The sequence below is a fragment of the Pogoniulus pusillus genome, chromosome Z (genome assembly GCF_015220805.1).
Source record: "Pogoniulus pusillus isolate bPogPus1 chromosome Z, bPogPus1.pri, whole genome shotgun sequence".
NCBI lineage: Eukaryota > Metazoa > Chordata > Aves > Piciformes > Lybiidae > Pogoniulus > Pogoniulus pusillus.
This window is the reverse complement of record NC_087309.1, coordinates 28,618,216-28,630,993: the sequence shown is the minus strand read 5'-3', so window position 1 is coordinate 28,630,993 and position 12,778 is coordinate 28,618,216. Positions and strand designations below refer to the sequence as shown.

At 43.3% G+C, this 12,778-nt stretch overlaps 1 protein-coding gene across 1 annotated transcript in view; it reads right to left on the bottom strand.

Moving 5' to 3' along the window:
- PLPPR1 (phospholipid phosphatase related 1) overlaps positions 1-12,778 on the bottom strand; it is a 161,348-nt gene that overhangs the window by 72,901 nt on the left and 75,669 nt on the right. Inside the window, exon 3 of the mRNA XM_064176718.1 lies at positions 8,185-8,293. Within this exon, the coding sequence (XP_064032788.1) occupies positions 8,185-8,247 (63 nt within the window). The 5' untranslated portion in view covers positions 8,248-8,293. The remainder of the gene's footprint in view (positions 1-8,184; positions 8,294-12,778) is intronic.

Here is a 12,778-nt window from a genome sequence, read left to right as displayed (position 1 = left end):
CTGTGTTTTTATGTCCTTTAAGCAACTTTAATCACATCATGAAAGCTCCAATGCAATCAGCAAGTTTTTCTTATGAGAGAAGTCTTGGATGTTCAAAGAAAAACAAGGTAACTGCCAATACACCTGATGTCTCTCAAAAATGTCATTTTGAGGACCACATCACACAGAAAAAGACAGTAAATTATCTCCAAAACCTGCTCACAATGAGAGGCCACCAAGCAGTACAGCCAAATGTGCAAAATGTTTCAAGTTTTCAAAACACCTAAATAAAAATATAGAATAAAAAATGCCACATTTATCATGACCGTTCTAAATTTGCTTTTTTTTTTCACAGCTCCCTAAAACCTGCTGTGATGCTGATGACAAATGGAATTCAAGAGACACTTGCCTCACTTACACAAATGATTTCAGTATTGCAGAAAATCTGCTAAAGATTAGTTTGGCCGTTGGCTTGAGTACATGACACACAGGCAGGAAAACTGTAGGCAGAAAGAGAGAGACAAGAATGCTTTCCTTCTGTGCTTCTGTAAGGTGAAACTTTATTTTAATTTAATTGTGTTTAAACTGATAGTTGAGGATCATAGAATCAGTCAGGGTTGGAAGGGACCACAAGCATCATCTAGTTCCAACCCCTCTGCCATGCCCAGCGACACCCTACCCTAGATCAGGCTCACCACAGCCTCATCCAGCCTGGCCTTAAACACCTCCAGGCATGGGGCCTCAACCACCTCACTGGGAAACCCATTCCAGGCTCTCACCACTCTCATGCTGAACAACTTCCTCCTCACATCCAGCCTGAACCTACCCAGCTCCAGCTTTCCTCCATTCCCCCTGGTCCTGTCACTCCCTGTCAGCCTAAAAAGTCCCTCCCCAGCTTTTTTGTAGCCCCCTTTCAGATACTGAAAGGCCACAAGAAGGTCACCTCAGAGCCTCCTCTTCTCCAGACTGAACAGCCCCAACTCTTTCATTCTGTCCTCATAGCAGAGGTGCTCCAGCTCTCTGATCATCCCAGTGATCTTTCTCTGGACACATTCCAGCAATTCCACATCCTTCTTGTAATGGGGGCTCCAGAACTGTATGCAGTACTCCAGGTGGAGTCTCACCAGAGGGGCATAGAGGTGGAGAATCACCTCCCTCAACCTGCTGGCTACACTTCTCCTGATGCAGCCCACGATCTGGTTGGCCCTGCGGGCTGCAAGTGCACACTGCTGGCTCATGTTGAACTTCTCATTCAGCAGCACTCCCAAGTCCCTCTTCTCAGGGCTGCTCTCCAGCCTGGCACTGCCCACCCTGGATTTGTGCTTGAGATTGCCCTGACTCAGATGCAGAACACTGCACTTGGTCTTGTTGAACCTCATGAGTTTGGCCTGTGTCCACTTCTCCAGCCTGTCCAGGTCCCTCTGGATGGATCCCTTCCCTCCAGCCTGTCTGCTGCACCACACAGTTTGGTGTCATCAGCAAACTTGCTGAGAGTGCACTCAGTGTCTCTGTCCATGTCACTGACAAAGATGTTGAAGGATACTGGTCCCAGGACTGATCCCTGATGGACCCCACTTGTCACTGACCTCCACTTGGCCATGGACCCATTGACTGCCACTCTTTCGGTGAGGCCATCAAGCCAGTTCTTTATCCATCTCATGGTCCACCCATCAAACCCATGTGTCACCAGCTTGGAGACCAGGATGTGGTGTGGGACAGTGTCAAAGGCCTTGCTTAGGACCAGGTAAATGACATCAGTTGCTTGCCCCTCATCTAGTAATGTTGTGACCTTTTCATCGAAGGCCACCAGGTTTGTCAGGCAGGATGATTCAATGTGGACAAAACCAAATTAATGAAAAGCAAAGAGAAATGTACCCCACTGACAAAAAGAGACTGCAAGAGTCTCTAACATACCTACCCTTCAAAACAGAGTTGGTATCAATCAGAACTGATGTCAGACTGTTGCTGTATCTTGCAGCATTTTTCATTTTTTTTATGAGGGCCAATGGGAGAATAGATTTTTCTTACAAAATTTTCAGTTACAATACAGCAATACAATACAATACAATTACAATAAAGCACAGTGTGCCACATAAATCAGTCACATTAAAGTCACTCGGTATTCAGTAGCTCTTTGATCAGTTCAAGATAGTTTAATTAAATCTAGTGCCAAAAAAATGCAGTGTTTTCATTAGTCTGCTTCCTTTAGAAGTAACTACTTGAAAATAGATCCTCAGATACCTCCCACTCTGAAACAGCTCAAGACCTCAGACTTGTAGCGTGAGAAGAAGGAAAAAGGAAACAGAAAGTGCCACATCAGCAGAAATTCCAGAATAAATGTCTCCTTTTATTAGCTACGGAGCCATTACATTCATAACTGCTGTTGACTCAGAAGAAATGAGAGGGGTTTCATTGCAGGGAAAAGAGGAAGTGTTGCTTGCTTATTGCTTCCTTACAAACCACTATTGGAAGAGACACAGTGGCTCAGAAGTTGTTTGCATACCTTCCCCCTGAGGTCACATCCAGTGCAGGGATGCTGTTTTCTCATAGTATGTAACTATTCTCCCAACATCTATTTGAAAATACAGTTACCACATCACATTATACTTCCTGTCACTAATAATAAGCATCAAACAGTGTGAAAAATCAAGTATAATCACTTCGACCCACCAAATTCAACGCCAGACTGTACTCTTCTCTTCTACACCCCCCTATCATGAATTTTATCCTAGAAAGCTAACACCCAAACCCAGATGAAAAATAAAAGAAAGACCACAGCATATGGAAAGCAGTGCCAGTTCTAGACCTCGGAGTAGCTGACTAGTCCCCTAGGAAGAGAACTGGGATTCAGCAGGCACTGCATTTCTCTCATTTTACCTGACATTGCCAAGATCTGAAGGAGCTTCAGGAGTTTAGTTGTTCTGCCAACTGATTCTCTGTTTGCAGAAAATTAAACTACTGTGCTCAAAATCCTCCTCCAACAGCTGCGATTTTACCTCTCCCCAGCTACAGTGACTATACATGTGGATGTCATGTGAAAGGGTGTTAACATTGCACCCTTTGGATCAAATCTTGCAAAGGAGGGTTGCAAAGCAGTGAGGGAGGTGTGAAGCATCATTAAAGATGCTCCTGGTAGCACACTATCAAACATGTCCCAGCAGATGAAGGAGAAGCCCCGCAAAGGGTTTTGGTAACAAATGCTACTGTAAGTCAAAAGTATGTGAAAAGGGAAGAACATAGGAGAATTTTGTTCTTGTCATCCCAGATGCTGTTCCTCCTACTTTCTCTCATTCTTGCCTGCAACCCTTTAGGCCACTTAGTGATCAGTCCTAGACAGCAACAAATCCTCTAACAGGCTGCTGTTGTGTACTGTTTGCATTTGCTGTGATAGATCAAGGGCATATCAACATCTAGGAGTTCTATAGCCTTTGCTCTAGGTCCGTAGTTGACTCCAAAGGGCTCTGGAAGCTACTAGAGTAGGACATCCTGCTCTTCCGTTCAGCAACCCTCAGCAGCTAACAGCATTAGTCCTTGTGGACCCAGGTACTCAGGTGTCTGTACACTGCTCAAAGGAGTGGCACATGCCAGCTGGGGGAACAAGGGGAAATGGCCTCAAGCTGAGACTAGATAGGTTTAGACTGGATATTAGGAAAAAGATTCTTCACAGAGAGAGTGATCAGGCACTGGAGTGAAGTGCCCAGGGAGGTGATTGAGTCATGCACCCCAATGTGTTTAAGGGACATTTGGATGTGGTGCTTAAGAATATGGTTTAAGGTGAATCTTGTAGAGTAGGATTATAGGTTGGGCTTGGTGATCCTGAGAGCCTTTTCCAATCTGAATATTTCTGTGGTTCTGTGATTCCGTGAAGAAGGAACAAAACTGATCTTATTTTGTTGCAACCTCTTACACGTCAACTAGGGCTGAGCAAGAGCCCCCTTGAAGGTGCCTGTCACAGATGCTGAATGCAAGCAATGCTGCAGTGTGTGTGTGTGTGAGAGAGACAGGGAAAAGGAGAATGATAGTCTCCTCTACATCCTAATGAAGTGCTTATGTGTTTAACAAAACATAATGTATAAAATCTTCACAGACATTTAGTGACACATGCCAGACTGTAATGATACCTCTTGTAACACAATAAAGAACCATCCAGAAAGCTGCCTGTATTATTTGAGAGAAGGACTCAGATTTGATAAGTGGCTAAATATTAGTTTAATGATTCCCTATTTAGCCTTTAAATGTACTTATAATGTGACATTGTGTTTCTAATTGGGAACTGAAAATGTTGATTAAACGTTTCTGTCGTTACAGATTAGACATCACATGCTATCTCTTTATTATTAAAAAGTTCATATTTTGAACATAAAAAGGAATTTGTAGAGTCAGACACAGAGTTTAAGTTTTTATAATGAGCCATTCATCTTCAGGTCAGATTTCTTAATAACTAACTGCTACAACTTATTTCAGCATGAGAAAAATTAAACAGAATTAAAAAAAAGGAAATGTGAATAACTGCTGAAATTGAAAGTGTCACATTTGTACAGATTGAAGCATAATGGCTTTTAGAATGTCCAAATTGTTTGTGACAAGTCATTTCCACCACTGCTGTCACAACTTCCTTGGACATACTCTGCATACTAGGCAGCAAGCAAGTGCCTACTGGAAGAGTGTTTGATATGACCATCAAGGCCCATCATTTTATTCTTCAGAGTAAATGTCTAAAAACTTTTAATAACAGGACCACATTCCATGGAGGACAGTGAGGGAGGCAGCACATTCTGGAGAAAAGGCCTACCGTAATATTTACTGACCTTCTCTTTTCCACCTCGTAATCACCTGAGCTGCCTACTGCCAGATTGTTTTAGCTTGTAAAAAATGTTACAAGAAGAGCAGCAACATTATTTTAAACTGTCCTGTGTCCACCTTTAATAGCTGCAGCAAGGTGTCACACAGCTGCTTCAAAGCTGCTTCTAAACAGGTCCCATCCCAACGCAAGCAATTCAGAACAGATCTTGGTGTCTGGAGTAGCTCATCCAAAACCCACATCCTTTTGTCTCAAAAGCATGGCAGTAGGAAAGAAAAACACATGCAGTGCCTGAAGATTTACAGGGATTCTTCAGATGGAATGGCTACTATCAATCATCTCTGCATTCTCAGCAGGAAATTAGATTTCCTCCTATTTAATGCTACAATGCTTGATCTAACTCTATGAATTTGTAGTTCCAGTAGTGCTACATTAAAAATCCATATTTTGGACAAAGAGGGGAAGAAATGTAGAAGAGGGAATGTCTTTTCAGACACTAGCTCTCTGCCTTCGATTGATTTTTAATTTGAAATGGTATATTAATCAGCATGGCAAGTATATAAAAGGACAAGGAAACTACAGTGGTGAGGGAAGAAAATAATTTTCTCTGCATCCTGTAAAAAGATTTACTCTTGTGTTCATGTCAGTCTTGTCTACAGGATGGACAATTTATATCCCTGTCACAAGCTGCCAACCAGGCTCATCATTCATACATTTTGAAGACTAAAACCCTTCAAAGCTGCCTGTTTAAGTAGTAAGTTTGAGACATCTCATTCTTAGTGCTGTTTGTTTCATTTCTTCTGAGATTATGACTTATTTTTTTCACACTTTTATCTATTCTTTCTCTGGATGATGGAATAATGCAGTGACCCACTCTCTGAGCCACAACAGCTCCTCAGTTTCCCCAGGCAGCACACACAGACACTTCTCAGGAAGCTGGACAATATGTCAGTTACAAATCCCCCTGAAGTCCTACAAGGCTCAGCTACCTTCCCACTCTGGTGTCTGCTGTGGCTGCAACTAAGAAGGCTCTGTGCCAAGTTTTACTAGTGGATTTATTACACACTTCCTCTGTCCTCCTTTTCCAATTGATCAAATTCCTCTTGCAAGAAAGACCCATTCAAGTTGCAAAGGAAAGTGCTACTTACACTAGCTTAAGCATGCAGGGATCATCTGACTGTTTTAGGGGCTGAGATGGTAGTACAAATAGTAGAGATTACATTATATGACAGCTCTATCTCCTGGCTGGGGAAGAAACTCTGAGGAGGGAACTCCAGGTGAGTAAGGATTAGAGAGATCTCAGACAACTGCATGGTTTTGGGTTGTTCAGTTTGGAGAAGGGGAGGCTCTGAGGTGACCTTATTGTGGCCTTCCAATATCTGAAGGGGTCCTACAAAAAAGCTGGGGAAGGACTTTTTAGGCTATCAGGGGGAATGGAGCAAAGCTGGAGATGGGGAGATTCAGACTGGATGTGAGGAGGAAGTTCTTCACCATGGGCGTGGTAAGAGGCTGGAATGGGTTGCCCAGGGAGGTGGTTGAGACCCCATGCCTGGAGGTGTTTAAGGCCAGGCTGGATGAGGCTGTGGCCAGCCTGATCTAGGGTAAGGTGTCCTTGGGCACGGCAGGGGGGTTGGAACTAGGTGATCCTTGTGGTCCCTTCCAACCCTACCTGATTCTATGATTCTGTATCCCTGGGGAAAGGCCACTGCTCAGCAGCTCTGGAAAGCAACCATTCACAGTGACCATTATGCCTGCTCCTGCAGTACGATCAAAAGTTTCCAAGATTTCAAGGAAAAAGTAAGGGTGAGTCTTACACATCACTTAGCATTGCAGTTAGTCTTTTGCCTGCTCTCAGTGCTTCTTTTGTGAAAGAACACAAAGTTGACACTGCACTTGTCCTGTGAGTGACAAACACCACACTGAAGTGTGGCTAGCTGTGATATGAAATTCCTTGGCCTTTTGCCTCTTTCATATGCTCCATCCCTTGAACCATTCTAGATTAGGTTGTTAGGGCTCTGAGCAACCTCATTTAGCTACAGATGTCCCTGCTGACTACAGCAAGATTGGACTACATGACCTGTAAAGGTCCCTTCCAACCCAAAATATTCATAATTCCACAATACTAAGTCAAGGGATTATTTGGGCCAGAGAGTGAATATTGCATCCAAGTGACATCAGACAGTGTGCTAGTTTGAAGCAGGCTAGAATGTTTCGGTGAGAAGAACTAGACTACAGGCTGTGAAAGGAAAGCAGTGGTGATGTCTACTTCGCTCATAGGCTTGCTGAAATGTATAGGAACAAGAAATAAAAACATAGATAACCACTCTCACTTGGGCTGCAGGCTGAGCTGCATCTCTAACCTCACCCTCCATTTTGGACTAATCCACTTTGCTTCCTAACCCCCCTGGCTGAACCTCCATTCTTCCTTGGCACTGGGGTAAGGTTTAGAGGGGCAGGGGGAAGGTGAAGGGGTGGTTGAGAGCCCCTCCTGGGGACTCAGGTTTCTGGGAGGGGAGTTGTGTTTCTGTATTACCTTTTACCTTGTATATTTCTGCATATAACTGTATATACTGTAAATACCTGCTTGTATATTGTGCTAGCTGTAAATAAATAGCTTCATTCATATTTCCAGAGCCAGCTGAGTCTAGTCTGGGTGATTTCTAAAGTGTGGGGGGGCAGGGAACACCCAAACCATCACAGACAGGCCACTCTGAAGATGGTCATTCATGGACAATTAACTCCTTTTCATCAGCTACATTTGATGGAAGCTTTCTTTCTCCTTGGAAACCCAGAGCTGCCACCCTTCCCAGGAAAAGCACTCCAGCCTTGTAATTGCCAGAGGAACATTCACTGATTTAGGTAATGTTTTTGAGCAGCCTAGCAGTGTCAGGGTAAATAAAGGAAGCACCAGGAAAAAAAAAATTATGCAGAGTAAAATGTCAAGCCAACCTTTAAAAAGCCCTCTACCCTTAACAAAGACATGGAACAATTCTCCACTCTGGAGCAACCGCTGCTGCGTGGCTGTGGAACACCCAGTGTTAGTCAATTCACAGCCTTCCTTCTAGTCAGGCTCCTTCATGACACTCAAAGGATAAGCACACCTGATAAACTGTGTGTTCCATGTGAACTGGAATCAAAGCTGAGTGTTGCTTCTTAAGCCTATGAACCGTTAGACTGTGAGATTAGGCATTTTCTTAAACAAGGTCTAGTCCTCATGCAGCAGCAAGATGGGGACACAGACTGAGTAAAATGGGAAGATGAGCAATCAGCTGCAGCTGACCCACATCTGAGGGCACTGCCAGCTGACTACCAGACACCACAGGACTGGTGGTCAGCAGTTATTTAACTCCTGCAGGGCAGAGCTGCCTTCTACATAGCTTTGACAACTGAATGCTTGCACTCACCTCAACAAAGATGAAGCAGGGAATGATAGAATAACTTCTCTGGGTATTGTTTCCTAAAGCCATTTCTCATCACACTTCTTGGGGAGGCACTATTCAAACCTTTATTGTTCTGAAAAAGAAAAACAAAAAACAAAAAACAAAGGTATTTTAGTGTGTTTCACCTTCTTACAAACTCCACATTTAATGTAATGATAAAACATAACATGGAGCATGTTCATAGCATGGAACATTGAACATTGAACCAGGGAAACAGGCTAAAAGATCTAACTTGTGGTTGTACGAAACAACCTGTGAAGGCCCTTCCTTTGCAGCACAAAAGCAGGAGACAGACACAGGTTACAAAATGTATCATCTGCTGAGCAACAACCAGTAAGGAATACAACTGTTTTTCATAATTACAATCAAACCTTATCAAAGGCTTCTTCTCCAGGACTGTGAAATCACATTTTCAGCTCACTGTCCTATCTATACAGCATTTTAAGTCAAGAGGTTTTGACAACTGACATATGGACGTGTACTTTAAAAGACACACTTACAATACACTAATTGTATTCATCACCTAAGTGTTTATCTGCGTAAAGTATGTCCTGTTCAAGACGACAGCATGTCTCATGCACTAAAAAAAAACAACCCTAAGAAACAAATGCAACAAATCAGGATTTCTATCATGCTACAAATTCTTACATTAATTTGTTAAACCCTGCCTACTTAGCACTACTTGGGGCTACTGGCTATTCTAATTAACACAGCAAAATACTCTCTGCTAAAACACTTAGAATCATAGAATCAGTCAGGGTTGGAAGGGACCATAAGAATCATCTAGTTCAAACCCCACTGCCATGCCCAGGGTCACCCTAGATCAGGCTGGACAGAGCCCCATACAGCACCTCCAGGAATGGGGCCTCAACCACCTGCCTGGGCAACTCATTCCAGGCTCTCACCACTCTCATGCTGAACAACTTCCTCCTCATGTCCAGCCTGAATCTACCCAGTTCCAGCTTTACTCCATTCCCCCTTGTTCTGTTACTCACTGATATCCTGAAAAGTCCTTCCCCAGCTTTTTTGTAGGACCCCTTCAGATACTGAAAGGCCACAAGAAGGTCAATTCAGAGCCTCCTCTTCTCCAGACTGAACAGCCCCAACTCTTTTAGTCATCCCTCTGATCAACCCAGTGGCCCTTCTCTGGACACGCTCCAGCACATCCACATCCTTCTTGTAATGGGAGCTACAAAACTGGATGCAGTACTCCAGGTCGGGTCTCAGCAGAGTGGAGCAGAGGGAGAGAATCACCTCCCTTGACCTGCTGGCCACACTTCTCCTGATGCAGCCCAGGATCTGGTTGGCCCTCTGGGCTGCAAGTGCACACTACTGACCTCATCTCTTTATAGCACAAAAAGTAGGAGAGAACAGAAGACTAACATTGAGATTTTTTTCCTGAGAGTGTGTGTGCTTTTCTGTATGCATGAGGTAATACATCAAGAAGCTAAGTCTGCCTTAAATGACTTCAGAGATAGCAATAGGCTAGCAGGGAAAAGAGAGGGCTTGAAAAGCAGTATGTGTCTCAGAGCTGCCAGGTTCATGCTTGCAGAGAGCATGAGACAAAGAAAAGAATGGAAATCCTTTGCTATTAACTTTAATTTAAGAACATCAAGACGGAGCATAGCTTTAGGTGGTCCCAAACTCATTTCCAGCATTCATACACAAACTCTGCCCTGGTCATAAGCATCTCCACAGGTGAGGGCCAGAGAGCAGGAAATGAAAGTTGGTGTATTTTCCACATCTTCCCCTGGCTTTTTGACCTCAGTGGCATCTGGGTGGCAACTCAATCCTTGGTGTATGGAGCTCCAAGGTTCACAAAGGGATCAGTACTTTCTCACTAGCTCTTTGTAGGGTTACTGGAAGAAATACTATTATCAGAGAAGCTGTGTCAGCTGCCAGTGCTGGCATCTGCAACATGATGAAAGCTCTTGTCTTGCAACCTATGAACTACTTGATGTGTTTCTTAGGTCTTCAAAACTGGACCCAGAGCTGTAAAATACACAATATATATATGATGGTTTTGGTAGGGTGTTTCTAGGCACAGCTTGGCTGGCGTGACTCCAGTGAAGCCACGCCCTGTGTCAGATTGGCTTCTGAAGGAGGCCTTGAACTGCCTTGAAAAAGGCAGTTCCAGGTCAAAAAACCCCAAACTAAACAAAAATCAAATAACAACAACAACAACAAACCCCAACAACAAATAAAAACAAAAATAAAAACAAACAGGAAATGATACTTGCGACACAGCTCAGGCACTCCCATAGAATCATAGAATCAACCAGGTTGGAAGAGACCTCCAACATCATCCACTCCAACCTAGCGCCCAGCCCTAGCCAGTCAACTAGACCATGGCACTGAGTGCCTCATCCAGGCTTTTCTTGAACACATCCAGGGACGGTGCCTCCACCACCTCCCTGGGCAGCCCATTCCAATGCCAATCACTCTCTCTGGCAAGAACTTCCTCCTAACATCCAGCCTAAATCTCCTTCGGCACAACTTGAGACTGTGTCCCCTTGTTCTGTTGCTGGTTGCCTGGCAGAAGAGACCACCCCCCACCTGTCTCTCTGTACACTGCATCCCAGTTTCAAAATGCAAATATCCTGGATTTTCAAAATGCCTGTTTTTCCAAACATCAATTTAGGAAATAAAATGGGGCTTATGTTAGAGGCTGGTGTCACTGATAAAACCAGAATGCAACTCCATTTGGGCTATGGAAAAACTTTCCAAGCATTCTTTTTTTAACAATACTTTTCACATTTCCACATCTTGTTTCATGTGACTTTTCCTTTAACTTCACAAACCCATAGAGTAGTAGGTTAATGAGTTAAGAGCAGCTTGTTGGAGTGTTACTCCAAGAACCACTTTTTGTATTGTAGAGGCACACTGTATCTTTTTTGCAAGTCCTGTTTTTCGAATGGCTTAGTGTAAAGATGTTAAAACCTCAACATGTTCATGAACATTTTGTGAGACCAAGCATAGGAATAAACAAGATTTTCCATAACACTGCCCTGTGACTTCAGGCCATGCCTTCAGTTCCAACTGCTGTGACTGCTCTGTGTTCCCAACCAAAGCAGAAGGCTCCAAGGCAACTCAAGAATTTAAGAAACATTGTCAACAGATAACTAAAAGCAACTTCACAGACTAGGAAAGAAGCTGAGTAGTCATATAAAGCAGTCATATAGAATTGTCTCATTTAATGCTAGGGAATTCCTGATGTCATAAACATGTATCTGATGGTTTGGGTGTTCCCTGCCCCCCCCCCCACTTTAGAAATCACCCAGACTAGACTCAGCTGGCTCTGGAAATATGAATGAAGCTTATATTTACCACGAGCACAATATACAAGCAGATATTTACAATATGTACAGTTATATACAGAAATATACAAGGTAAAAGGTAATACAGAAACACAACTCCCCTCCCAGAATCCTGAGTCCCCAGGAGGGGCTCTCAACCACCCCTTCACCTTCCCCCTACCCCTCTAAACCTTACCCCAGTGCCAAGGAAGAATGGAGGTTCGTCCAAGAGGTTAAGAAGCAAAGTGGATTAGTCCAAAATGGAGGGTGAGGTTAGAGAGTAAGATGCAGCTCAGCCAGCAGCCCAAGTGAGAGTGGTTATCTATGTTTTTATTTCTTGTTCCTATACATCTCAGCAATCCTATGAGTGAAGTAGACACCACCACTGTTTTCCTTTCACAGCTTGTAATCTAGTTCTTCTCACCAAAACATTCTAGCCTGCTTCAAACTAGCACACAGTATAATTTTATCTGTTCTTTTAAACTTACTGTGGACTGCTGCTTTAAAAAACTGCACTGCCTATGGGAAAACATTTTACATGTCATCTTCTCTCCATGTGATGACACATTCGTGTCAAGACATAAGTAGTAAGAGACCAAATAGTTGCCTGATCGGGGCAGCTAATTCCCAGACTGTGGGAAAAGTCTCAGCTAGCATTGCTTGTCGTAGCAGGTCTTTTCATCAGCTGACTTGATGGAAGTGGAATGGGCAGGAATAGTGTGCTCTTGGTGGAAGTAACATCTTTCATCTCTCTCCAGCTAGCAATGAATACTCTAGGGACAAAGACAACAAAACACACATTACAGCAGCCCACAGAAACTTCAGACTACAGACCCACTTTGGCCCAAAGAACAGGGGAAATGTAGAAAAATGCAAACCAAGTGTTTAGAGACAATTATGCTTTGGAATCCATGAAGCTCTTTGCGCTGAGTGCATTCTCCAAGTGCAAAGCCTCTGACCAAAGCAATGGGAAATAATAGCTATGGTATCAGCATCTGGTACTGCCCTCTCCATTTTCTATTCCCTTTTTCATTGATTTGACTTGATGCTTTAGGATATCATGATGCTTTTTAGATCCCACTAACTGTGGCCTTTTAAGGCCTGATATGTGAGCACTGCACAAGAGTAGAATTGGTCAAATCTAATCTAACTAATTAGAGACCACTGTAGATGTAATAATAAAACTAATAATCTGGAGCTCTGCTATTATGAGTTGCTTCTATATTTGAAACAATATCTATATAATTGTATAATACAATATT